The sequence below is a fragment of the Solanum stenotomum genome, chromosome 2 (genome assembly GCF_019186545.1).
Source record: "Solanum stenotomum isolate F172 chromosome 2, ASM1918654v1, whole genome shotgun sequence".
In the NCBI taxonomy this organism is placed as follows: Eukaryota; Viridiplantae; Streptophyta; class Magnoliopsida; order Solanales; family Solanaceae; genus Solanum; species Solanum stenotomum.
In genome coordinates this window covers 68,901,928-68,929,080 of record NC_064283.1, presented here as the reverse complement: position 1 = coordinate 68,929,080, position 27,153 = coordinate 68,901,928, and the positions used below count along the sequence as shown (strand labels likewise).

Below are 27,153 nucleotides of genomic sequence, written 5' to 3'. Positions count from 1 at the left end.
TTTGCCTTGGAAGCTTATCTGGAAAGTCAAAATTCCATATAAGGTGGCAGTCTTTACTTGGTTGGTAGTTAAAGAGGCGGTACTAACACAGGAGAATCTAATGAAGAGGGGAATACATATGTGTCCTAGATGTTTTTTTTGTGAGCTACAGGCAGAGACAATCAACCATCTGTTTCTTCATTGCAAGGTGGTCAGACAATTGTGGCACTTATTTACCAGCTTCAGGGGCACAAGCTGGACCATGCCACAAAGGGCAAATCAGGCTATAGAAAGCTGGAACACTGAAGGCAGTGGCAGTACAGACCAAAGCAGATGGAGAATTGTCCCAGCAGTGATTTGGTGGACCATATGGAAGGAAAGAAATATGAGATGCTTTGAGAGTATTAGTAGTCCCTTACACAGGATCAAAACGAATTGCATAATCACTTTTTGCTATTGGTGCAGTTTGGAGTATGTAGATGATCCTATAGTTGTTATAGATATCCTAGGTTCTTTGTAAGTTGTAGTAGGTTCTAGTTTTGTTTTGTTTTGAGTACTCGCAATTGTATGTAGCTCCATGATGTAAATTTGGGATCCCAGCCTTTAGTGTTGAAGATTAATACACAAAATTGTTACCTTTGTCAAAAAAAAATGTGTGTCCGACAGTGTTGTGTGAAAACCAACATCACCACGGAGTTCCCCACCCTCCGACAGTCTCCCCTCCACGTGCTCTCATGTGCACGTAAGAGTGGATGCTCCAGCGTCAGGCCACACGTCGAGTGCGTGTTCGGACGGCTTCCAAAGCTGATTCTTAGTTCATGGAGCTCCCCTTCTGATTCCGGCTAGACAGATAGATATTTGGTTATCTTCCATCACTGAAACAATGTTTTTTGGCATTACAGTTGATTTTTTTCTCAGCCTTCTCCACTGTTTCAGCAGAGTTTTGACTCTTTCAAACTCTCAAGCATTTGAAGAGTGTGCAACCCTTCCAGATCCACTTTGCAATTTTCAGTCATTGTTTGGCTGAATTTTCACTGTTAAAAACTGGTGTAGACCTTTCTTCAATCCAATTTGTGATTTGGGTTTGATATTTTTGTTGCTTAGGGGGAGCCTAGTAACCTTGTATGCGGATTGAACCAGTCCCTCTATGATTTGAAGTATCTCCTCGAGCCTAGTTTGAAAGTTCAACACAGTAATTCAGGAGTTCAGCACGGCTCCTAACGAAGCTGATTATTTTGTGTTTTACCATCATTCTGCTTCAAATCTATGTATTTATGCTTCATCGGTGTGGCCTAGTGGTCAATGGAGTGGCTGAGAACCCTGAGGTCTTACATTCAAAATACAGTGGAGCCAAAAAAACAATAGATATCATTTGTCCTAGCCTTGGTAGACAAGTTACCTAATACCTATTGCTGGTGTAAGGTAGATACCTCCTCGTGGAATTAGGCGAGGTGCGCGAAAGCTTGCCCGGACACCACGGTCATCCAAAAAGAAGATATTGTTATCACCGCAATAATCAGGATGGTATCCCTAAATTCATGCACCATCTCACTGAAGTATTTTCTAGGTATTGAGGTCGCTCGGACACAGGATGGGATAACTACACAGTGATCCGGAAGATATAGATGATTAGTTGGTAAGTTGAATTATCTCTCAGTGACTATACTTAACATTTCTTTTCTTGTGAGTGTTGTAAGTCATTTTAAGAATTCTCCCTTATTAATCTTAGAGGATCGAGGCAATGAGTAGATCATTGGATATATAGACGTTGATTAGGCAGGGTTACTTTCTGATAGCTTTCTACATCTGGATATCGTATTTTAGTAGGAGGTAATTTGTCCTTCCCACTAAGAAACATAACGTGGTTACTCGATCAAATGCAGAAGTAGAATATCAAGCCATGGCTGTAGCAACTTGTGAGCTAATTTGGATCAACTAAGAGCATGTTTGGATTGACTTAAAAGTTGGTCAACCCTACCTGTAAGTCATTTTTAACTTTAAAAAGTGTTTGGCAAGATTAAAAATAACTTTAAAATGACTTTAAAAGAGTTAAAAACCAAAAGTAGGTCTCCCCCTACTTTTTATTTTTTGACTTAAAAGTCATTTAAGTTTGACTTTTTATTTTTTTTAATTTAAAAGCTACTTTTTTTTAAGCCAATCCAAGCGGGCTCTAACTCATGAAGTCCAAGTTCAAGAAGGAATTTAAATGATTAGGAGTTTGATAAGCTGGTAGCACTTCTTGGCAGCCTTCGAAATAACTCAACCATTACTCAAAATAGGGACAGATTTATTGGGCAGCAATAAGAGTGGCTAATACTCAATTAGAGCTAGTTATGCAACCTTTGAGCTCCAACAAGGAAATGATCGGCTAGTGGCCCTACAAACTTATGAGGAAGACTAGAATACCTCCAAAGAATAGTGTTTTTTCCTGGATAACACCAAATGGAGCATGTTTGACCCAGGACAATCTCAGCAAAAGGGGTTTTCAGATTGCTACACATGCCATATGTGCAAAAGTAACACAGAATGTATCAATCATCTTTTTTTTTCATAGTCCTGCTGCAACAGATACATGGTCTACGTTTCTATCACTTTTTGGACTGCAGTGAACAATGCCATGCAGTGCCGGTAAGCTTTTGTGAGTTGGAGCTCCTGGAAAGTTGAGAAGTCCATCAAGAAAATCCGGTCTATGTTTCCTGCTGCTATTTGTGGTGCTTCTGGTCAAAAAGGAATCAAAGATGTTCTGATGGCATCTCAACTTTCACATCTCTACTCAAGGTTAGATATTTGGCCTTCCTTTTTTGTTGGCTGAACCTTTCAAATTTTTCAGCTCTATTGTCTTAATAATAGATTTTTTGGTTTCTTCTAAGGAGTTGATATGTTCTTTTATTTTGTAATTCCTTCATCTACTGGATGCTTTTGCTATTAGTACATCACTTACTTCATCAAAAGAAAAAAAATACTCTCAAGAGATATTATTACAAATATTTTTGACAATGTTATTATTACAAAAATTTGTGAAGTCAAATGATTTGCTTGCGGATATTTTCATCAAGTCCCTCACTAGTCCTCATACTTAGTTACTGGAGTAATAAGCTCGGATTGGTACATATGACTTACATGCATAAGCTTAAGGAGAGTGTTAGAAGATTAATGTATATAGTATTGAGCGTAAGTGGATAAACATTGATTAGTGAGGATTCATAAAGCCGACTTCAACTTGTTCGGAATCGGGGCATAGTTGTTGTTTCATGTGAAAGTACTATAACAGGACATAAGCTTGTGTAATGTCTGACTCTGGCAATGAGCATTCACCAGACACAGTATCCCTTCTTGATAAGACATCTTCAAACTTAGAAATCCAGTCCTATTCATGTAATTTAAATGCGAAGTTCCCGTATCATACTGGTGAAATTGAAGTATAGTTACTAGTACTAGTGCTTCATTCTTTTTACTTTGGATGTGTACATTTGGGGGTTGATGGGTGGGTTAAGGGTCGGACATGTGAGACCTATCCAAGAGCAACATGAATAGACTTGTTGAGCTTGTACTGGGTGGATAGTAGTTCAAGCCAAGCTGAATGCTGGTTACATAACTAACAAGATTCAGAACCTATTTAATGCTTTATGATTGATAATAGCTACAAAATGATCTTTGCCAAAGGCATTCTTCAAATTCCACCAACTCATCATCTTTTACAGCCCATTTATTGCTTGATTCAAGACCAGAACTATTCACCCCGGTCCACACTAATTTGACCACCTGTGAGCAGCTAATAAAATAATTCAACGAATTGCACTTATGTGGACCATATGGAAAGGAAGAAATAGGAGAGTTTTGATGGTATAGAGAATAGTCTCTTATCCCTTAGTTTTTTTAATGAGATCCTACAAGCATCGAAGAGTGTGTGTTGTTAGTAGAAAATCAACTTTTTTTGGTATGGTTTTCCTACTTTTTGGTATACTTCTCTGTAGGGACATTTATTGCTTTTTATAAATAAAATGTGATGCTTCATCCCAAAAAAAAGAAGAAGATGGTGAATCACACATGTTCTAGATGGAGAGAATCTATCAAACACAGACAGCATATGATCCTTTTAGATAGAATCATCTTTCATTCTTTATATTTGCCTTAAGATTAATCCTCAATAAGATTCTTGAATTTGAAGTTTAACAACAGGGGTATTTAATTTGGAGTGTGATTTCACTTCAACTGTCTTCGTCTCGACTATGCTTGCTGAAATACAACGCTGTCTCCCTTTCAATAGGCTTCAAGAGATTCAGACGGCAAATATATAAAACAATATAAGTTCTAATGTCGTAAACTACTTGCATGGCTGCAACAACTGGGATACTCCCCCCCCCCCTCAAAAAAAAGGAAAAAAGGAACTAGTAGTTTTCAGTAGTCATTCACTCCTCCCTTTTCCCCTTTGGAATTTTAAATTAAGCCGATCTTTAGTTAAGAATAAATAACGCCAACTAAAGTAACATTTTAACATAAAACAAATAAACGCAACCAAAAAAAAAAAAAAAGACCTCTGTTGAACTTGAGAAATATTGAGAACATGAAACGACAATTATTGTTTGTAAGACTAGTCTTGTCAAATTCAATCTGGCAAAATAATTTTTGGTTTAAACCATTTCAATGTTTAAAGAGTTAATTTAACTAGAAAGCACCAAAGTTTTTCAGAAGAAAGTGTAGCACAAGGACTAAATATTTACCTGAATAGCATAAACCACTCCATTAATTGTGAAGAAACTAGGCCTAAGAGCATCAGTAGATACAGCACGTGCCTGCAACAGGAAAAGCAGATATATTAAGCTTGAGAATTGACACAAACTGCAAAACATTCAGTTGAGAGCACACGCAAACCTGATAGTATATCTCAGCCCAGAATAATACTAGAAGCGCAAAAGTTGTGAAGAATGCAAGACTTGGCATATCAAGCAAGATGTGTTGGATAATCTACCAAAACATTACATGTACGGTTACAAGATGAACGAGACCAAGATAAAAATGGTAACAAGACATGTAACCAATGTCAGTGGCTAACCTCAGGGTTCAACTTCTGAACATCCCGACGAAATACAAAAACCAGAGAGCGAACTACCAAAGGACAAAAACACAACTTCAATACAATATAAACCTAACAGATCAAAGCAAAGTGAAATGTAAAGGAAAAATGTTCATTTTCCCCCTAGTATAACCAGACTCTAATTTGAAAAACACCTCATAATATTTCCATGAGGATGTTTCCAACATAAATAATCACAAAAGAAGATACCAACCCCCATTCACCAAGAAATTGAGGAAATGGAAGACTTTCTGAGTGGTCCATCCATACTCGGGAACTCTCATTTGAATCCGGATTAATTGCACCTGCAAATTGACGAAGTTAGAAACAACTCTGCAGAATCATAAATACACTAAAGCATTGAATTCACAGACTATATCTGCTTTAGAACACATATTAAAATGGCTATTGGATAAGGAAGAAAAATTATAGACAAGGAAATTCAGATCATTATCCAAAATCAACTAAGGACACAGATAAATGATAAAACCAACCTATAGCTGTTTCCAGTTTCAAACTGGAAGTGAATGAATGAATGCATAGTGTAGGCCCTTTTTATTTAGCATACATAAGGCCAATTTACAGGCAACTAGGAAGAGCAACTCTACACCGATTTCTATTACAAAAGATGTATAATATATGCAGATATCTGTCATGGTAAACTAAAAACATCAATGGACATCAATATCAATTTACGAATTACCCAGTTCACCTTAAGTTACCTTCCTACCTCCCCCCATGAGAACTTTGCAAAGCATAGTCAGTTCCAAGTCCAAATAAAGGATGAGGATAGCATTAGATTGATAAATCCTCCAAAGGATACAGAATATTCATGTTGCTAACCAATTTGAAGTGTAATTAAATGATTAATATGATCCTACTCAAACATGACCCCCTCCCCCAAAATCCAAAACACGAAAGTACAAACACTGCTATTTGATGTGTTTAGATTCTTTTCAGAAAACACGGGTTTTTTAAATCCTTTGGATGACTTTCCACTATAACCTCAGTCCATTTATTGGTCTAAGCAAAATACGACTCATTTAACATGAATATTTAAATCAACAATTCATAAAAAGAATCTTTCTATGGGATTACATGTATTCTATATTTATTTAGGTTACCAATTGTCAATTCCTTCCTACTCGCAGCATGCTCTTCATGATCTTGCCAAATGATTCAATTGCCATGTAAATAAAGCATGTAATTCTCTATTTAAGGTTCTACCAACAACTGTAACCCCCCACCACCCACACACGATGCGCACAAACCTTGCAAACAACTCTCAAGTTTCAGTCTTTTTTGAGAAATGGCAATTGTATTGATAAAACCACCAAGAAGGTGCAACAAGAAGATTTCCAGACCAAAAGCAAAAGCATATCCATCTCAAGTTTCATTCTTTCTTGCTAAATACATCCGACATAACATAACTCTAACATTGCTCACTTTCAATAAAACTCACAGAACCCTCAGTTAAACTATTCCTTCAACAGATTAAAAATCCCAAATTTCAACAACAACAACAATATACTCAGTTTAGTCCCATAAGACGGATTTTAGAGGGGTTGTTTCCAAAAGACCCCACCTCAGGTAACACAAATTAGGAAAAAACCCAAATTGTATTACACCCAAATAGAAAATACTAGCAATCAACAAATACCCAAAATTTTCATATATCTCTAAACACATAGCATAAGCAAAAAATTACCAAATATCAACATCCAATTCCAGTAAATAATCAATCAATACAGCTCAGCTACATAAATTATCTACTATTCATTCAAAATTCATCACAGTTAAATCAAAATAGGGATAATTTACAAGAGCAACAGCAGAAACGACGCCGTATAAGATCGCAAGGACATAGAAAATACGGTCTTGCCAAATAGAAGATTCATTCACTTCATTCCACCAGCTTATTGCCCCATGTAAACGGTACGCCACCACCACCGCCGTCGACGACGTGTCCACCGCCGTTTCAACCCGACCCATCACCGGATATCCGAAATTAGACACCACAAAAAAAAGAAAAAAATGAAATTTTAGAGAATTTTTTCTTTGATCGGAAAATTATTGAGTCTAAAACGGCCGGCGATAAAGGAGAGAAGCACGGCGGCGTTCCCCGAACGTTCTAGGATTTTTTATTATTATTATGAAGAAAAATGTTGTACAATGCTTAAAATAGATTGATGAGGGTGTTTTCGTCCGAAATGTACAAGTTTTTTTAAATCAATTTGGACAGCAAATTTGCTAAAAGTAATGAATATGCACAGTTGTTATCCGACAGATTACACGTGGGGTGAATAATGGATAGGAGATGTGCTTTTTATTTGATTTCTCGCTCGATGTTTACTATTTATATTGAAGCTTAATTATTCAGGGTTTGTATCGGATAAAATAATCGCTTTCTATTAAAAAAAAATTCATATCCAAAGCGTGAACATAAGACCTCTTATTGAGGGATGTGCTTTTAGTTTGTTTGTTTTAAAAATAAAAATAAAAATTCGTTCGATATTTGATACGTGCATTCAAAGCTCACTAATTTAAATTTATGTGACGTAAGACATATTCGGAAAAGCATTTCTTGGGATTAAATTGCAAGTATATAATTGCAAATAATTATGTGTGTTTTTCTACACGGATAATTGTTCATAATAATTAAAATGAATAATATTAAAATTAGATTAATAATTCATAATTCATTATAATAGGTTAAAATAATTTTACACGATATAACGATGAAACCTCCTTTTCAAATAAAAATATCCCTTTACGAAGGAAATACATTAATTTAACATAATTCGATTGATTCAATATTCATGAATCTAGAAAGTTAAGGTCATGTATTATTGGTGTTTGTATCAAAATCAAGTTGACACTTGTCTTTTACTTAAAGTTTCATTGTTTAATCAATGGTTAATTAGAGCTGATATGTTTTTGTCCTTCAATTTATGATTATAACAATTAATACTAATTTATGTTTTTATATTGAGATATACTTTAGTTACGTCAAAAATACTTATTCATTTGCAATGTCTACATCAAAATTGTCTAGTGACATGATCAAAGCAAATAAACGCAAGTTATATCCCAATTATTATATAGCAACAATAAACAATTTAGGCGATGTTATACTACAAATGAAATTTAGAGAGGATAGTATATAATGCAAATTATGTCATTATTCAAGAGGGACTAATTGCTTCATCAAACTCCAACTCAGTGTCACACATTCTCATAGACCGATCAATTGCTTCATCAAACTACAATCCAACGTCACACATTCTCAAATCCCGATCAATGACCAATTGCTTCATCAAACTCCAATCCAGCATCAAGGGATCTGAAACAAACCGAAACCTAGATCACATAAGATGAGTCTTTAACCTAAAAGCACTCTCACCATGCATGAAAAGGAAAAAACTCCTGTGAAAATTACAAAACTTTTAAACTTCCAACTCTGCCAGGTATATATGGGGAAAAAGTTGTAAATCTATAGAAAAAAATACACTAGCAAACATGTTTCTTATTAGCCCTCTAATGTTACAGTCAACACCATTTTTGGCAAAGCTAGAGATCTGCCAAATGCCACTAACCGGTGGAAAATTATCCAGCCAGTATCCGAGTATAAATACAACGAAGAAAAAGAGTGTTCTCTCTACTTCTAAAAGATAAAAATCAGTAGAGCAGTTGAATTTGCTCATTCCGAGCCAACCTAAAATAGCTTAGAGCGATTGATGTATCCCATCATTTATGAGAAAACAACACCCATCTTCTTAGCAAAGTCGTCTTCATCATCATCATCATCATCCAGGTATTCTTCACCAGCATCAATATTCTCACCTTCGTCTAAATTGTAATCTTCACCATCGACCTGCTCATAATCATAGTCTCCATCTCTTTGATCATGACCTTCGGCTTCAGGGTCTTGATCGTCTGCTTCTTCCACAATCATCCCTTCTTCAGCTTCAAGTTCATTTGCACCATGGTGTGCAGGAGATTGATGATCAGCTGATACACCTGATGGAGGATCAGACTCTTCCTTTTGCCCAAAGTCAGTATTGTTCCTGGAGATGGAGGAAGTCACCACTGGCACAGAGTGGTCCTTTCTTTCATGTTGATAGTCTTCACTCTTATCAGATGGCATGCCTGTTTTACTGCTTCTTTTTCTCTTCAAGATCTCTTGCAGAGGCATTGGTCCGTCAAATGAGACACTATCCCCTCCTGTTTGCTGATAGTCATCACGCTTTTGGAACTTACGCTTCCCTAGGGCCTGTCGCTCATCAATATTTTGTTCAGTGGTCTCAGCAGTTTTCCGACCTTTAAGTTCAGCAAGACTTCTTGGACCAGAAAATTTTGAATCATCCTCACTTACATCTCTTCTTATACGTGGACCACTGTTATTTCTTCCAGTATCATTGAGATCCTCTTGCACTCTTCCCTTTATTCTATCACGAAGCCTTCCCTGTTGAGAGAAAAGCTGTGGCCTTTCTGAAGATAACCTGCCACGGTCCCTAGCCCTATCCAGCCGCATGTCTGTCCCATTAGTTGGAGAGGGTGATCTACTTGGTAGCTTTATTCTTCCGCGAAGACGACTAGCAAGGGAACTATCATGTGAAGGTACATAGGGTCGATCCCTCCTGGAACTTTGGTTGCCTCGATCCTCAACATGTTTTTCACTTGCATAGTCATGACTAATGACTGACCTCAAACCATTAGTCCTGTTATGCTTTGATAAACGATGCCTCAGATCTGGCTCTCGAACTTCTTCAGGGCTGTGAGCTCTACCATAGCGTCTCCTTTCAAGATGAGCGGATTCCCCTTGTACTCTCTCAGAAGAAGCTCTATGCTGCACCCTACCAGAGCGACCCGGAAGCCTGTCGTGAGAGTCATGCCCATAGACATCATGGTACATATCTTGGTCCACATCTGCAACTGAAGTATAATCAGCAGAGCGGCCAATATCGTATTCATTCCTTCCCCCATTTCTTCCATATCGACCTTCACCATGATAAAAATCAGTGCCTCTGAGCTCATCATCCACAAGAACATCAAAACCAGGTGAAAGCTCCCTTGAAATCTCATCATCTTTGTTCTGAAAGCTACTGTGATTATCAAACCTAGCAGACTGTTGCACTCTGTTGGATCTACCGACAGGATTTCCATTTGGAGGCGGCACACTTTTTGGTTTGTGCCTGTGATGTGCAACATCAATGACAGGATTGGGTGGCAACACATTCTCATTAAAGGCAGCATTATTCTTGGGCAAAGGAGTTTTCAGTTTCTCAACTGGTTGTGCTTGTACAGATAATTCACCAGACTTCCAAATATTTGCTTGAAAAAATGTCTTCTCTTGCACACACTTTTCAAGCCCACCAAATGCCTTAAAATTGGTTTTCTCAGTAGATGCAGATGCAGTAGATACAGGATGTGGAGGAGCTTTGTTAGACACAAACAATGGTGCATGGAAGAATGGACACCTATCACCTTTTAAACAAAACCCTTGCTGGAAGAAAATGCATGGTACACCTTGCTTGCTAGAACCATATGGAACATTCGGTGTAGGTGCAATAGATGCCACTGGCGGTGCAGAAGATCCTGTAGGAGTTGTAACTTGAGCTCCCAAAAGTCCATCAAGAGGCTGCAAAAGTAGAAGATTATTAACTATCATGTCAACAATTAGTTTACAGACACAGAGCACTCCTGGTTAGCTAATAAAAGAAAATAAGTAAGTTTACATCACGGCAAGGAACCCTTGGTACTGATAGCACATAGATGATAAGAATGTGTAGTATGTTAGTGAGGAATGACTCACAGGGTGCCGGAATGCACATTTTGGGTTTAAGCAGCTTCCGTTCAACCAGTACCAGCAATCTCGAGGATTAAGCCGAGCAGCATCACTATGACGGTACTCACACTCGCTTCCCTATGGACAAAATAAAAATAATTAGAGCGTCGGTAAATACTGATCTAGATCTGTATAGAACAAAGACGAAGATTGAATCATCTGGAATGTTATCCCTATCATGGCGAAGCCAATCACGCTTGTATTCATTCACACACAGAGAAATTGATAACGTAAAAGCACGATGCCAACTGGTTTTGTAACATTTGCCATTTCCCCATTGGTTATAAAAAGACAAATAAATGAGAAATAAATTCAGTTACTGCACATGTTACGGTCTCACATGATCCGACCAAAGCAAACGACAATTCAGATGCAAAACAAACATTTTGTCGTAGACAAGAACGACAAACGTAATTGCTAATAATTATACACGGATAGTCATTCACCTGCACACTTATTTTCCACATCCTAGTAACTAACTTTATACTTGCACCGAGATTGACTCTCAGTCCAGTATGTATCAAAAAACCATCATATAAATCAAAAAAATAAAATATTTGATACACATTTCTAATCAAAAAACAAATCAACAAGCTGCAAGAGTGGATGTATCAAAACGACAAATAGCAAGAACCTACCGTTCCCAAGAACGACAAAAACACAGGGGCAACAAACGACAACATGCTGTAACTTGAAGACTTCTAAATATATATAAGTTAAACCTTCTATATATGGCAGTGGCTTCTCACTCTAGACAATCTCGAGTACACAATTCATTTAAAATCCGACCAAAAAAAAGATACTTCCTTTAATCTGACAACGCAGGCAACAAAAAAGGAACAAGAACTTCAGAATCAAGCATCGGTAGTGCAAAAGACAGACGCTGTCCAATCACCAAATGAAAAACCCCAGCTTCCACATCACTAGTATTCACCCATAGCTAAAAACATAAGTAGATCAAGTTCCAAAAAACACAAAGAAATCACCTTGGATTAGAGAGCAAAAGATGGTCAGCCATTTAAACACAGATCTTCAACTAATTCATCCATACAACAATCTTTTCAAATCAAATCAACCACTACAAAAGTACAAGCACATCTCAATCACAAACTAGTTAAGATCAGCTATACGAAACCTTATATATCAATTCCACTGCCCATCTCTTGAAACGTTAAAAATTGGATCCCAAAACCAAGAAATCCTCTAAATCTTGCTAAGTAACATACAAATCTCTACACAAACTAATAAAAACCAAATCTTAATCCCAATTAATCTCTAAATCTCACACTAAAAGGAAGTACTATAATCTTAATCTCAACTAATTGATAATCATTTACTAATCAAATTAAACCCAAAAAAAAAGAAGATGAAATAGAGCTGAACCTTCTTGCATGTAAGAGGAGAAGCTAGAAAGTAGACACAATCAGTGTTTCTCTTGAGAGCTTCTTCTTCAGCTGAAGGCGCCGCCGCCGGTGTAGAAGAAGGTGGCGGCTGAATTTGCAGCTTCTGCGGCGGTGTAGGACCCACCATGATTGTTGTTAACCCTAACAAACAGATCCTAGAAGAAGCCTTTGAGAGTGGATCTAGGGTTTTCAAGCATATACAAGAATGATACAATTAAGGGCAAATTTGAGCTATCTATTGTAGAGAGAACTACCCTAGGGGGTGGGGTGGGGTGGGGTGGGGTGAGAAAACAAGGAGCTTGGAGAGAGAGAGAGAGAGAGAGAAGGAGAAAGAGATGAGGCTATTGGTGAAGAGAGGCTTTTAACTTAATCAATTTTATTTTTTATTTTTTATTTTTTGTATTATTTTGGGTTTTTCAGCTTCTTTTTTTTTTTTTAAATCAGATTTTTGTAAAATCAGATTTTTAGGAAATTTTATGAATTGTTTTTGTTTTCCACTCAATATTTGGTACACACATGAAGTCTCATATTGGAGTACGACTAAATTTATATTTGCGCTGGGAAGTCTCACTCACATTGGGTATGACTAAATCTGTATTTGTGCTAAAAAGTCTCACGGTGGGGGTAAAGTGCTCTCTAACAAAGGTGGCTTCCTACCCAGGGAGACTCGAATCCAAGACATTTGGTTAAGGATGAAGGCGTACTTACCACTCCACTACAACCTTGATTGATTTCTTGAATTGTTATGAATACATCAAATTGAAGATGTACATTTAAGTACTTGAACAATTTTTCGAAGACATTTATAATTAAGTAAATAACTTGTAAGTAGTTTAAGTAAACAACTTTAGATGGTGATACATGACATCTATGTGGAGTGCGACTTACTGACTCGACGGTCATGTGAAGCAATGCATGGCGACTATGCAAGGCATTACGTGTTGTGTCACTTGACTTACAACGTGACTTGTGTTGCATTTAGATTTTATATGTTATTGAAGAATAATAAGTTGTTCTTTTTTTTTCTTAAATTTTTAGTTTATTTTTATAATATGCTATTGGTACAAAACTTTGTCATCTTGAACATTTACTTTAAAAAGATGATAAGATATAATCATTAATGTTGTTAAAGATGATAGCTTGATAAGATTGTTTGGAAGTGTTCCACCAAACTAAAATCATGCTCATTGTTGGATGTATGTTTAAAATTCAAATATCCCTTTAAGATCTATTCATGTCAATCAAGTAATTATTTTACCTTGTTTTTTTTATGGTTTATAACTTGATTATAAATAGAAATAGATACAAGTTAAAACTTTGACAAAAAGTGAAGAAAATCGATCACTAGAAATGATTAAATTTTGTAGTATTTTATATTAGTTTTTGAAGTCTGGTAATTCACTTTGAAGAGTAATGAAATCTCTATCTCCCCCACTTATAGAAATTATTTTTGTTTTCAAGAAACGTTTATGTATGTTTTTTTTTTATGTATATTTGCTTTAGTTTAATAAACTACACAATCTTTTCTCTATGCATGCTTGCTTTTGTCTCTTAAATTAACTTCTTTCTTTTTTTTTTGGAAAACTTCATGAATTGTATTTGTCCATGAACATGCTTTAGTTTAATAGATTTTACAAACTTATTGATTTATTTTTTTAAGTCCAAAATCACACTAGTACATGTTGGAGTTTTAATCTCATAGTCCAACTGTTCAAGTGCAACTCTTAGGAAAATTAAATTTTCAAGTACAAAAGTCAAGGTAATTAAATTTTAAGAATAAATTAGGATATTTTTCATATCTTTATTAGTAAAATTCATATATTTGTTCGACTATTAAAGATTTTGGTAGGTAGCAAGTACTCTTTTATAATTAATCAAAGATTTCAAATTTGAATCCTAAAATGAAATTACGTTAATAGGAAGTGTTTTCGAGTAGATTGCAATACATCACACTATACATATTACATTCTACATTCGTTCTATTTAAAGTAATAAAAAATATTTCAAAATTTATAATTAAAGAAAAAGTTATTTGGCTGTCCAAATATTATTGCACCATTATTTTTGTCACAAAGAGAGTAATAAAAGTTTATATCCCTTTTTTAATCATTTTCATTTTAGGATTGCAAATTTTTGTAAAATAGTCAACCTTACTTTAATTTCCTCTTATTCTCCCTTCAAAGTTACATTTTTTTTACCTTTTATTTGAACAAAACAAAGGAGAAGTGAACAAGAGCCTAAAAAGGGAAACACTAGTGCAATTGGTTAGAATTTTGTAACAAGACTCATTTAATTTTGCTCAATTTGTCCATTTTGAGAAATAAAAATAGAAACCACATTAAAGATCCATCAAATGTGCATTTCAATTCTCTAACCAGTCAAATACTATTAGAAATAGTTATTTTATGAAAATGATTAAAAAAGTAGTTTGACTATAGTATTATTTTGTTGTAATATCATTCTGCTACTATCTAAGTTTTTTCCACTACTTTTTCTAAATTATTTGTATCTTGAGTCAAGGATCTTTCGAAAACAATTGTTCTACCTCTAAAGTAGAGGTCATGTTTGTGTATGTATGCTCCACTTTGTAGAACTATATTGTTGTACAATTCAAAAGGAACATTCCCTTTTGAGATACCTCATTTTTCAACAAAATGTTATATTCATTTATTGAGTTCCATAAGCAGACATGCATTTTGCCCCAAGTGTGAACTAGCAAGAGAATTATTATGTCAACAGAAAGGTGGGTATGGTGCAACTGTATACCATAATTGCTATGTTTGACTAGATTTGGAGTAATCTTTTAAGTGCTTCACAATCACAAACCAAGGTCATTTTTTTAATAAAAAAATGAAAAATTTATATCTAGGTCTCATCTTAAAAGGAATAAGAATGCATTACAATACCCTTGAAGTGCGCGATCCAAATTTAATCGGAGCTTCAATGCAGGCTCAGCACACTGGAGGGATGGGGAAACCAAAAAAGAATGCATTACAAGTAACTACTATCCATGCATATACTAATTTCAAAGTTTCATCTCCTCAATCATCTAGAGAACATCTCTCTCCACATTGTTTTGAGGAAAGGAAGGACGAAAAGTGGGGGCTTTGTGTAAATAAGAAAACTTTTGAAGCTTTAAAATAATTGTCATTAACTTTTTTGGGATAGACCAAAAGGGAAAGTAAGACACTTAAATTGGGACGGATGGAGTATGTATTTACAAAGTAATGTACAGTTTACATTGGGAGACTTGATGAGTTTATACATCATATTCCTAACCTTTTTGTACCACATTCTGAGCAGAACTTAGAGGTCTCTCTCAAGTAGGGAGTACCACACTCATCACAAAACTTCGCAGGACTTGTAGGCTGCATTATCAATGTCGTTAAATAGGCTGTGAGGTCAGTATTTTTAGAAAAAAATAATAGAGCTGAGAAAAATAACTTGGAAAAAGCAACATAAAAAGATCTCTCACCATTATATGCATGCGTCCTCCTACATGGCCTAATTGTTGTAAGCAAGCCATGTGCGGAGAATTGGTTAGCGACTGCTGAGCATGAACAATTTCGGGCAAGTGAGACTGAGGGCCACATTGTTGATTGTGAGAGAAATGAGCTATATGTTGACTTTGGTTGATATGGTGCTGGTGGTGACTCTGCTGAAGGGGATGAAATTGAGCCTGATGGACCAGAGGTTGCATTTGCTGCTTTGAGGTAGTCTGCTGACTATCCTGTCGCAGAAACATAGTGAACAAAATGAATATGAATCAACAACTACAGCTGTATAAACATCTGCATTGTCGCAAAGATAGATCAAAGCATCCGAAGAAACATCTCATGCAGCATTAAGCCCAACAGGTAAAAAAACAAAAAACACACTTTCGTATGCACTGAAATCTGTTTAGTATCAAGTACCTCATAAGTCAAAACTACTGCAAAAGCATTCCCAAGCTCCGACAAGAAAAGTTTGTAGCCAATTTATCCACTGGGGAAAACCTAATAAGTCCTCTATAAACTTTAACAGAAAGTTGGCTTCACTATTGAGTCTAATCCATTTGGACCTAGCAGGACAAGAATGGTAGTCCTTCAACCTGTTAAGTCTAAGATGCCTAAACATGTTTCAGCGCAGGAACTGCTACTGCTAATTGTATGCAGTTTCTAGGAAAAGGGTGTTAAACTATCCCTTAAGGATGCTTAGAAACAGTACAAAGTTTCTTGGGGAGTTATTTGCTTATTTTATCAGCAGCTTCTGGCAATTTAGAGAACAAAATAAGCAATACAGAAAGCCATTAAGGTTTTTCATAAATTGCCAAAAGTAACTCACTACTAATACTTATCGCAGAATGTCTAAGTAAATCTCCTTGTCCAATAACTGATTGAACAGGTTGATTCATGAATTTCCAAAAGTATTAATGGAATGCGCACAGACAATGTAATGCATCTTAGATGGCTATAAATTTTCTGGTTCCTATTCCCAGCAGGTCCTTTTGCTGTTTCTCCTTAACTATTGTCTGATATATAGCAAACTGTTATATGCATGTTCTAGTTTATCAGATGAACAGGAACAATGTACAAATTAAATTAAGATGTTGGAAAAGAGAAAATACTTACTTCACTAACAGAGCGGTAGCTTTGACCTGCAGCTAATGAAGACGCATTGTCCGTGCTGGTGAATGCCTGATAGACATGAGCAGAAAAAAATACTAATCAATTTTCCAAACAACAGAAAAGGAAAAAAGATACATAATTACATATGAATTGATGACTACAAGATCATCAAAACTTACTGAAAAACCAGTGATGTTGGAAATTGAGTTTGACGCACGTCTATACTTGTGTCTTGGAGCATAGAATTTGTAGTCTCTGGGGGATATAGTGACTTCATTTCGGCCAGTCATTCTTCTGAACCTAAATTAACAGGAGTATGGATCAATAAGAAATGCTGATATTTCATGAATTAAGATACTGACTGGAACCATTTTTCTTTGTTTTATGAGAAGCTGTAATTTTGTTTAAAGACAATGAAGAATACACAGTGCTAGGATAAAAGTGTCCTTAACTGACAAAAAGGAAGATAACAAAGTCTGATTAAAGATGATTAACTTCTAGCTTATATCTTATTCCCTTATTGTCTTCAACGTCCACTATTAAGTACCTGTTCAGAAAGCAACCTTAGAATCGGAATTCCCTATGCTCATGTAAACGGCCCCGACTGGTCGGTACTCGGTAGAGATAAACGGATCCAGCCACAGGCCTGACCGGATATCGTTTGATCAAAAACATGTGTAATTGGGTGTGTTACAAAAATTTGGAGTGTTTGCATAGGATTGGGTGTAATTGAGGGAGAACAATTACACTATCCAATTCTTGGGGAAGAAGTGCGATTGTTGGTTATTGTATGGTATGTTTACAAGGTAATTTTTCAAAGTTTCTTTTACTTTAATTTTTCAATAATACTATTCTTTTTAAACTCTTTTTCTTCTATTTCTTTTCTTTTCATTTTCCAATGTTCCATATGTGTTGCTAATGGTGCTTCTAGGTAACTTTGCAAATTCTCATATTTTGCTCCTTCCTTTTCTCTCTATTTTGCTTTGTTTTTCTTAGTTATGGACTCGTGGTATTACATTTATTTATGAGTTTTTATATTTAAAATGTATAGGACAATATGCCTTTTTAATACCTACCAATCCATAATTATTTAATACATTTTTTAAAGAAAAATATGTATTTTAACTACTTAGTAATAAATATACTCCATCCGTCTCATTTTATGTGACAATGTTTTACTGGACATAGAGTTTAAGGAATTAAAGAAGACTTGTGACATCTAAGTGAAGCCAAATATATCTCTAAGTAGTCCAGTGTTATCAAAAGCGAAAAGCGCTAAAAAGCTCCAAGGTTCATGGGGGATTTAAGCACAAACCGCAAATAAAGTGTGGGCTTTATTGAGAAAAGGCGCAAATCGAGAAAACATACAAATATATATATATATATATGTATGTTTAGTCCAAGATGAATAATATAAGCATGAATAACAAATATATGGACAAAGAAATTGATTATTTTAACAAGAAAGTGAAAATGCTCGTTCACAAGGAAAAGTATGTCCTAGAGCCTTGATGACGACACTGAAGCGCACATTAAGCGACACAAAGCACTCAACGCATTTTCAGCCTCGTTTCAGGGCTTAACTCGCTCTAAGCGCACCTTTGACAACACTGCAAAGTACCAGAAGTATACTATTCAGTGAGTGGTGGTGAGAGCTCCAGATGTCTTTTCATTTTAAATGAGTGGTCGTGAGGGTCTCAACAAGTCAATTCATTAGGGGTAAAATGGGGATGCTAAGATCAAATGGTTTTCAAAAAGACAAAGGTGCCATTCTTCTTGGGACATACTTAAAAAAAGAACCATATAGACTGGAATAAAGGGAGTAGTATTTAATATACTTAGATGCACATTTCTCACACATTAAAATTTGTTTACCTGTTCATCTGAGAAAAAAAAATCATTAATTTTTTGACAATAAACTGTCAATGAAAAGTTCAAAAATATCTTACTATGTAATTACACTTGTGCAACCAGACATGATGCTAGGAATTTTGCCACAATTACCTAAATGACAAACAAACAGGTCTTTGTAATTACTAGGCTACACAGTGGTATTCAAACACACAGTAAGTCAATGTGGAATGTAGAAAAATGCATCTATTATCTCATGCCAACAGAAGTACTAGCAAAAGAAGCTGCTCCAATATCCGCACTAATCAATAAAAATTGATCTCCCAGAGTGATATATGATGCTAAACTGAGACCAAGATATAGAGAGGGACAGAATTCTAGGTAAATAAACATATTATTTAAAATAAATCAAACCTTAATATTTAAGATGGAGAGTTTGACATACCATTCTACATCATCAATACATAAGCTAGTTGGTTTCTCCACAATGGCTAAACCATTAACCACGACAAACCGGACACGCTTCTCCTCTTGTATCACTAATTCAGGAAACCTTGCCCTTGTTTCAAAAGATGTAGCCAACTCCCGCCTTTTAAATATGCAAGGTCCTGTATATTAATATCAGCAAAGTAAGAAGTTAACCGTGAAAATGGAAGGCCAATAACAGGAATAATGCAGTTCAGTATATCCTTAATGCTGAGGAATACAACATTACTAATTTCCAAAAAAAAAAAAAAAAGGAGAAGACAATTACAGGAAACAACATTTTCTTTATTTCACCCTTGTCAGGGAATAATGATATATATCAGCTAAAAGAAGAGGAAAACAATGAGTAAATGCATAAGCTAAAAGTTGATGGGCTAAACTAGATGCTTCCGGTGATCCAAGATTCTGCACAGCTTCATGTTTCTACATAGATAAAAAGAATCTACTTCTGATTTTTTTCTCTCCCATTCATCTTTTTTTTACCTTTCTATCCTCTCCATCTTCACATGGATGAAGGGAAGCAAGATGTAGAAAAGCAACAACGTAAGCATACAGTAGCATAAAATTTGAAGCTGACACATACAACAATAAAATCAGTCTTCCTCTACCCCGATCCCAATGAAAAATCATATACATTACAGCAAGATAGATTAAATGAGAGAAGACCACGAATGACTTGCCAATGTCGAAATGAAATTTTGGAGCCTTGTATGTCATACCTTTCCTAGGAAACTTTTTCGCAAGCTTTCTGTATAAACCACCAGCTGCTTCAAGGGCCACACCGATGGTTTTTTCACGCATTCCATTCAAAGAAGAGAGCCTTACATTCACTTCATTAACCAATGTTTCATACATGTTAGCCACGTACATCAAGGGCAAAACATATGTAGCATCACCTTCATAATGGATTTCTCTCGACTTCCGCTTGCTCATTTTATCTTGTGAAGATTGAGCAGCAAAGTCTGCCTCTGAATCTACAACATCAACTACATGTGGCCTTATGAAATGATCAACAATAATGTCTAAAAATCTTGTCCTTGCCGTTTCAATTGGCGAAATATCTGGTCCATGAAAACTGGTATTAGCAAATCTAAAAATAAAGGTCATCTAGTTGCTTTAATACATTTAAGATCAGGTATAAAATGAAATTTCAAGTTACCATCAATAGTAACAATATTGTAGGAACCCGTTGAAGATCCACTATTTTCAATGCTAGTACGATCTTCCTCCACCACTATACCATGAAGTGGTAATGAGTTTCTGAAGGTCTCATGGAGGCAATCCTGAAAAAGTACCAACGCAATTAGAGTTCATGAATAATTTGAGCACATGTACACTCACTGGTGTAGGCTTCACAGTCAAAACGCCAGTTTCTAACATCAGAAAAAAAGTTGTCTAACTAGCAGAGAAGCTTTGCTTACTCCCTAAACAAGTTCCCCAATTTGGCACAACAAAACAGAACGTCAATACCATTAAAAACAAAAGGACGGCCATAAAATCACATGGAATGAACTTACCTCGAAAGACCTAAAATATCAAGAATCCATGCCGACTTAAGGAAAACTGGTATGTGTAACAATTAGTTGGGGATTAAGGTTAAATCACGTCAGGCATGCTTATTTTAGATCCAATCATCACTAGGAGCCATTAATCTTGCTATATATTTGTAAGCCAGTGGAAAATGGACAGCAGTAAATTACTGAATATCAGATGGAAACGGTTCTAACATACATGTGCAAAGTGAGGATTCATACAGTCAACGCTAACTAGCTTACGGTTGGGGCATAGTTGTTATTGTTGTTTGTCAAATTAATAAACCAGAAAGGTATAATTGGTATAACAAGATACGCTGAGCCTCACCAAATAGGAGAATAGCAAGCTGGAAGACTGTATTAGTTGTAGAGAATTTGGCATAATGCATAAATAAGCACTCAAACTTAATCTCAGCTGGCAAGTAAGCACTTCAAGCTTGAGAGTGCACATCTAGACACCTCAACTTGATCTCAACTAGTAACTAAACACTCCAACTTGTCCTCATTGTGTCTCGTGGACACCTGACACTAACGTGACACATGATAAATTTTTGGCATAATATATAAACACAACACTCAAACTTGGCCGCAACTAGCAACTAAGCATTTCAACTTTGAGAGTGCACATCTAGACAGCTCAATTTGATCTCAACTAGCAACTAAACACTACAACTCATCATCCCCACGATATCTCGTGGGCACCCTATGCTGAACTGGCACATAAATTTTGGAAGTGTCTAAATGAACATTTTGTAAGTTGAAGTGTTCGATTAGCTGACACAATGAAGGCGAGTTGATGTGCCTAGATATGCTTACATGACAGCTATGTCTTATGTCTAAATTATTTTCTGGAAATTGAAAATGAAAAGGGCTCACTCACAACAGCTGTTGACTCTTCACCGTTATCCATGCTATCCTCAGTTACATCACCTCCTCCACGATCAACATCATCACCACCAGCACCTCCACCACCAATACCCTCCGCATTGAGATCATGCAATGAAGTCTCTATATAAGAATCCGCCGCCGACCTCATATCGTAGTGCTGCACCGGAACCCTAGTTCCCATCTTCCCTATCAACTCACCACTCTACAAGCAACTATTATAGCTCCGCCTAAAGAAATTGAAGCATTCAGTAACAGAATCTGCATGAAATTGAATGGATAATAGTGAGTGACTGAGCCAGCCACCTCCGCCGCCGTCCCGGTGCCAGTGCCGGTGCCGGTGACGGAGGTGAATTTGAACATGAATTTTGAATTACGGTTGTACTAACCTCAACAAAAAGCCGAGGCTGAGTCTGGTCTTCAAAGCAGTTTCCGAACCTAAATTCCGACGTTTTCCTTATCAGCCGAACCAAAGCCGGAAGGTCAATGTATTGAGTATTAGCGGGGGGGAGACAAGTGGGGTCTATCTATAAAGGTAAAGTTATTTACTATTATAAATTTTTAACTCAAGTAAAATATATAAAATCATGTACGGAATATAATAGTAAAAAAATCGTATCGAATAATAATAGTATGATAACTGAAGCAAAGGAAACATAAGATAATAATTAAATTGAAAAAATAAGATAGTAGGAGAATAATAACAATAATACTAATAAGGAAAACTAGACAATGATCGATTACCTATTAACCTTTTACTATCATTTTCAACTTTCATATCCTCATATTTAATTTTTTTCATTGATAAGTTGCACGTGTGTCATCTCATGTCTAATCATCTCTTACCAATACTTAACTTTACATCTCCTCAGATCCATCATAGACAACATCTCACATATTTGTGCGTCTCATCTTCAAGTGACGCCTCACCCAAGGACGGAGGCAACATATACTTATGGGATGTTGAACCCCCTTTCACTAGTTCATGTGTTTACTTCTCAGATTTTGAACCCCCTTAAAAATCCTGGCTCCGCCATTGGCCTCACCTTAAGATTAGAAGTCTCACATCGGCAAAACACATGAGAGATGTTGGGTATTTAAGTAAGTATGTCTTACCAACTAGTGACGTGTTTTAAAGTCGTGAGGGTCTAGGCTCAGAGCGAACAATATCACTAGCGGACTGGGCCATTATAAATGGTATCAGATCCCCTCATGTGTCAGCCTTGTCAATGTGGGCCAGAGTTTGACTGAGTTTAGACAAATTCCGATAAGGCGGGGTAAATCTCAGTGTTGAGTATAGGCAAATCTCATACGATTAGGCAAACCTCAGCGAGGACGTTGAATCCATAGAAGGGGTATAGGCAAATCTCATACGGTGGGGAAAACCTCAGTGAGGACATTGAGTCCATAAAAGGGGTATAGGCAAATCTCATACGGTGGGGCAAACCTCAGTGAGGACATTGAGTCCATAAAAGGGGTATAGGCAAATCTCATACGGTGGGGCAAACCTTGAGGACACTGAGTCCATAAAGGGGTGTATGTAATGCTTCAGCTTAAGATTGGAAGTCTCACATCAACAAAACACACGAGAGATGTTAGGTATTTAAGTCAGCGAGCGTTACCAACTAGTGACGCGTTTTAAAACTATTAGGGCCTAAGCCCAGAACATACAATATCACTAGCGGGCTGAGTCGTTACATTTCACATGCTCGAATCATCTCAATTTCGCTTTCATCATTTTATTCACCATGAAGGTCACTCTCATCATGTCCCAAATATCTTCGTTCATAATTTTATCTCTCCTAATACTCTCATACATCCATCTCAACATCTACATTTTCACTATTTTTATCTCTGAACATGCAAGTTGATGATCGTCAACACTATGTTTCATACAATATATATATAGTTGATCTAACAACCTTTAAATCTCAGAGCCCATTTTTATTAGATAAGACATCGAATGCAATATTCATCTCATCCAATTCGCTCCATAATAATGTATAGCATTATGTCAATCTCTCAATTTTCTTGAAGTATTGATCAAAGATACTTGAAATCTTCTCACATAGAGATAATTTGTGTATCACATCTATCTCATGACGAACATGACTGAACTTACACTCTGAATATTTTTTCTTAGTAGTGAACATTAGACAGTAGAATTCATCTCCAAATCTCCACTCTATTTTTCATTCTCTGTATCTCATCAATCAATACTCTATTATCTGCACATAAACATTCATCATGGTACCTCTCTTTGAATATATTGTTACATCAATACATCCATCGCCAAGACAAATAAAAACAGGTTAAGGGTGAATCCTTGATGCAAGCACGTTCTCTAGCACAATCACCATCTGATAGTATTTAGGGAAAAGAAAAAAAAATATCCCTCAACATTGCAATTTAGAACGAATATACCTCTTATTAAAAAGGCAGTGCATATACATCCTAGATGTTTAACAAATTGTGTATATATATATCCTTGTTGTCTAACAAGTGGTGCATATTTAGTCTTTTTATTAAATGTATAAAAGGTAAAAAATCTCAAATTTAATTTTTTTAAAAAAGAAATTCAAAAAGGTCACATGACTTTAAATATGACTAGTCAATTAGAAGAGGGATTGATTATTATTTTCATTTGGACCGGATTTGAAGGGGTAAAAAAAATTGAGTGATGTAACTTTTTAAGGTTACTTGACATTTTTAAAAATAAAATAAAAATATTTTTAGATTATTATTTTTTAATTTAGTAAATGTAGGCGTGCTAACATAAAGGATAATTATGCACTATTTGTTAAAACTTAAACAAAGATGTATGTACAATACTTTTTTAACAATGGATATTTCTGCTATAAATCATAAAATTAAGGGATATTTTATAACAATATTGTATTATAACGGTTAGCTCTTTTTTAAAATTTATTTTTTATAATATATTATATTTTATGTTCTTTATAACAATAAATTTACTATAAAAGTAAAACAAATATCCGGACAAACGATATTGTTATTTTTTTCTTTTATAACTTTAATTTGACTACTTTGACTATCTCAAATGCTCCTCCACTTTGCTTGATTTTCAATTTTCCTCTAAGACAAAATAAAACTATGTGGCTGAAATCCACATTGATAAGTCTAAAGTCCATAACCACACACCTGTCAAACAATAAGTGGTCAATACAAGCCACATGCATGGCAGAATCTTGAACTGATAATGTTTTTACAATTTCCCCACATCTAAAGTACATACAACAACATAATAATAATGCAAAATACACAAAAATCTCAATTCATTTCTCTTTTTTCTTCTTCAACATCATCATCAATGGCTATTGCCACTTCTTCAGATTGGTTATTTCCTCCTTGTATTAACTGTAAAAACAGAATCTTGAAACCAAAATTTTGCTATTCTTGTAAAACTTTGCCTTTTCTTTCAAACATTTTCTTGAACTCAACAACAACTCTAGTTGCAAAATCCTCTAGTAGTTGTTCTTCTCCTGTCTTAGATGAAAAAAAAAGCCAAAAAACACCCTCCAAGAATTCTCAAGTTATAGAATTATTAGACTTGGAACAAATTCAAGATTTTAGTAGTACAACAAATGGTACTACTAGTAGTACTAGTTTGCCTGATTCTAAAGATTTGAATGGTGTAATTTGCAGTTTACTTAAAGATCCTCAAACTCAAGAAATTGGATATGATTACTATGAGAAAGCAAAGGGAAAAAAAGATTTTAGACCTGAGAAATCAACACTAAAGCTTCTTATCAGGTATTTAGTGAATTCAAACAAATGGGGTTCAGTTTTTTCATTGTCTAAAGATTTGAGAACTTTGAAAGTGTTGCCTGATAGTTCTACATGTTGTAGATTGATAAGTAGTTGTATGAAATCAAGAAAGTTCAAGATTGTAAATAGTTTTCTTGAATTGTTTATAGTAGTTGATCAAGAAATCTCTGTTTTGGCTTTTGATTCTGCTATGAAAGGTTATAATAAGTTGCATATGTATAGCAGTACTGTTGTGTTGTATGAGAGAATGAAATCTGCAGGGCTTGTATTAGACCCTGGATGTTATTGCAGTATCATGGAAGCACATTCTAAAATGGGGAATTCTGATAAAGTTGTGTCGTTTTTCGAAGAATTTGAGAGCAAGAGAGTAGAGTCAACAATACCTCAGTATGTTCAAATTTACAAGAGTCTTTGTGAGTCGTTAGGGAAATCTGGTCGCGCTTTTGAGGCTTTGGAGTACTTTAGAGACATGACTAAGAAGGGGATTCAAGAGGATCATTCATTTTACTCCATAGTTATATGTGGATTCGCGAGCATTCATGAAGTGAAAATGGCTGAGGAGCTTTTAGAAGAAGCTGAAGGGAAGAAAATGCTGAGGGATCCAGCACTGTTTTTGAAACTGGTGTTGATGTATATTGAAGAGGGGTGTATGGAAAAGACTCTTGATGTTGTTGCAACGATGACTCGGGTGAAAATCCGAGTGTCTGACTGCATATTTTGTGCAATTGTGAATGGATTTTCAAGAAAAAGAGGTCTTAGGTCTGCTGTTCAAGTGTATGAAGACCTTACTTCACAGGGCTGTGAACCAGGTCAAGTGACATATGCCTCAGTAATGAACTTGTATTGTAGGCTTGGATTGTATTCTAATGCAGAAATGGTATTTTCTGAAATGGAACAAAAGGGGTTTGACAAATGTGTTGTTGCTTATTCTAGCATGATTGCAATGTATGGCAAAACAGGAAGGCCAAAAGATGCAATGAAACTTGTCGCGATAATGAAAGAAAGAGGCTGTCAACCAAATGTTTGGGTGTACAATGCTCTCTTAGACATTCATGGAAAAGTTCTAAACTTGAGACAAGTCGAAAAAATATGGAAGGAAATGAAGAGAAGGAAGATTTTTCCAGATAGAGTAAGTTACACAAGCATTATAAGTGCATATAGCAAGGCAAGGGAGTTTGACAAGTGTTTGATATACTATCAAGAATTTACACTAAACGGTGGAAGACTCGATAGGGCAATGGCTGGGATTATGGTTGGTGTTTTCTCAAAGATGAATAGAGTTGATGAGTTGATTAGTCTTCTGCAGAATATGAAGAGAGAAGGGACTAAGTTAGATGGAAGACTTCAAAAGTCAGCTTTGAATTCTTTGAGGGATGCAGGGCTGCAAATTCAAGCAAAATGGCTGCAAGAAAGCTTTGGTGCAACATGAGTTCATTTTTTCACTTTGTAGATACCAAAGTGATTGACAGTGATAAAACTTCATTATGTTGGCACAAGAACTAACAGAGATATTCACTCTTTCACAAACTGTACAATTACTTGTTGAATTGTAGCATGCTGCATACCAAAGAATGAAAAGAATTGCTATCTCATCAAGCTTTGGAAAATATATACCATTGTCACCATCAACCATGTAGATATGGGGAGGATCGCAGCATGTAGAACTCTTGTCGGGGGTCTATCTGAAACAACCTCTCTA

General features: G+C 35.8%; 4 protein-coding genes across 6 annotated transcripts; 1 reads left to right on the top strand and 3 right to left on the bottom strand.

Moving 5' to 3' along the window:
- Positions 1-4,637: 4,637 nt before the first annotated feature.
- LOC125855169 (tobamovirus multiplication protein 3-like) lies at positions 4,638-7,197 on the bottom strand. Its single transcript, XM_049534853.1, has 5 exons — positions 6,875-7,197; positions 5,268-5,358; positions 5,033-5,085; positions 4,852-4,944; positions 4,638-4,772 (listed from the first exon to the last, which is right to left on the bottom strand). Exons 1-5 carry the CDS (start codon positions 7,043-7,045, stop codon positions 4,689-4,691), a joined length of 492 nt encoding a protein of 163 aa, XP_049390810.1. The 5' UTR covers positions 7,046-7,197; the 3' UTR covers positions 4,638-4,688.
- A 1,364-nt stretch (positions 7,198-8,561) lies between these two features.
- Positions 8,562-12,594, bottom strand: LOC125854874 (zinc finger CCCH domain-containing protein 17). The gene is made up of 3 exons (XM_049534472.1): positions 12,285-12,594; positions 10,869-10,979; positions 8,562-10,694 (listed from the first exon to the last, which is right to left on the bottom strand). The coding sequence occupies exons 1-3, from the start codon at positions 12,429-12,431 to the stop codon at positions 8,805-8,807; spliced, it is 2,148 nt and encodes a 715-aa protein (XP_049390429.1). The 5' UTR covers positions 12,432-12,594; the 3' UTR covers positions 8,562-8,804.
- Positions 12,595-15,468: 2,874 nt separating this feature from the next.
- On the bottom strand, positions 15,469-22,177 carry LOC125855609 (uncharacterized protein At2g02148). 3 transcript variants are annotated; one of them, XM_049535347.1, is made up of 9 exons: positions 22,055-22,177; positions 21,661-21,926; positions 20,408-20,531; positions 19,968-20,309; positions 19,208-19,370; positions 17,091-17,211; positions 16,915-16,980; positions 15,780-16,034; positions 15,469-15,672 (listed from the first exon to the last, which is right to left on the bottom strand). In XM_049535347.1, the coding sequence occupies exons 2-9, from the start codon at positions 21,847-21,849 to the stop codon at positions 15,571-15,573; spliced, it is 1,362 nt and encodes a 453-aa protein (XP_049391304.1). In that variant the 5' UTR covers positions 21,850-21,926; positions 22,055-22,177; the 3' UTR covers positions 15,469-15,570. The 3 variants fall into 3 exon arrangements, with proteins under 3 accessions (XP_049391304.1, XP_049391305.1, XP_049391306.1); XM_049535348.1 differs by having other exon boundaries at positions 21,661-21,895; positions 22,055-22,172; XM_049535349.1 differs by lacking the exon at positions 22,055-22,177 and having other exon boundaries at positions 15,780-16,029; positions 21,661-22,039.
- Positions 22,178-24,907: 2,730 nt separating this feature from the next.
- On the top strand, positions 24,908-26,975 carry LOC125855273 (pentatricopeptide repeat-containing protein At5g13770, chloroplastic). Its single transcript, XM_049534983.1, has one exon. The coding sequence runs from the start codon at positions 24,937-24,939 to the stop codon at positions 26,881-26,883; it is 1,947 nt and encodes a 648-aa protein (XP_049390940.1). The 5' UTR covers positions 24,908-24,936; the 3' UTR covers positions 26,884-26,975.
- Positions 26,976-27,153: the final 178 nt, after the last annotated feature.

Coding starts and splice junctions, on each gene's coding strand:
- LOC125855169 (XM_049534853.1), bottom strand. CDS start 7,045: ATGGGTCGGGTTGAAACGGCGGTGGACACGTCGTCGACGGCGGTGGTG. Junction 5,359..6,874: donor TCGTTTCTGCTGTTGCTCTT/GTAAATTATCCC, acceptor GTCAATTTGCAG/GTGCAATTAATCCGGATTCA. Junction 4,945..5,032: donor TTCAGAAGTTGAACCCTGAG/GTTAGCCACTGA, acceptor ATGTTTTGGTAG/ATTATCCAACACATCTTGCT.
- LOC125854874 (XM_049534472.1), bottom strand. CDS start 12,431: ATGGTGGGTCCTACACCGCCGCAGAAGCTGCAAATTCAGCCGCCACCT. Junction 10,980..12,284: donor CTCCTCTTACATGCAAGAAG/GTTCAGCTCTAT, acceptor TTTTGTCCATAG/GGAAGCGAGTGTGAGTACCG. Junction 10,695..10,868: donor AATGTGCATTCCGGCACCCT/GTGAGTCATTCC, acceptor CTACTTTTGCAG/CCTCTTGATGGACTTTTGGG.
- LOC125855609 (XM_049535347.1), bottom strand. CDS start 21,849: ATGGGAACTAGGGTTCCGGTGCAGCACTACGATATGAGGTCGGCGGCG. Junction 19,371..19,967: donor GAAAAAGTTTCCTAGGAAAG/GTATGACATACA, acceptor ATTAATATACAG/GACCTTGCATATTTAAAAGG. Junction 16,981..17,090: donor CCAACATCACTGGTTTTTCA/GTAAGTTTTGAT, acceptor CATGTCTATCAG/GCATTCACCAGCACGGACAA.
- LOC125855273 (XM_049534983.1), top strand. CDS start 24,937: ATGCAAAATACACAAAAATCTCAATTCATTTCTCTTTTTTCTTCTTCA.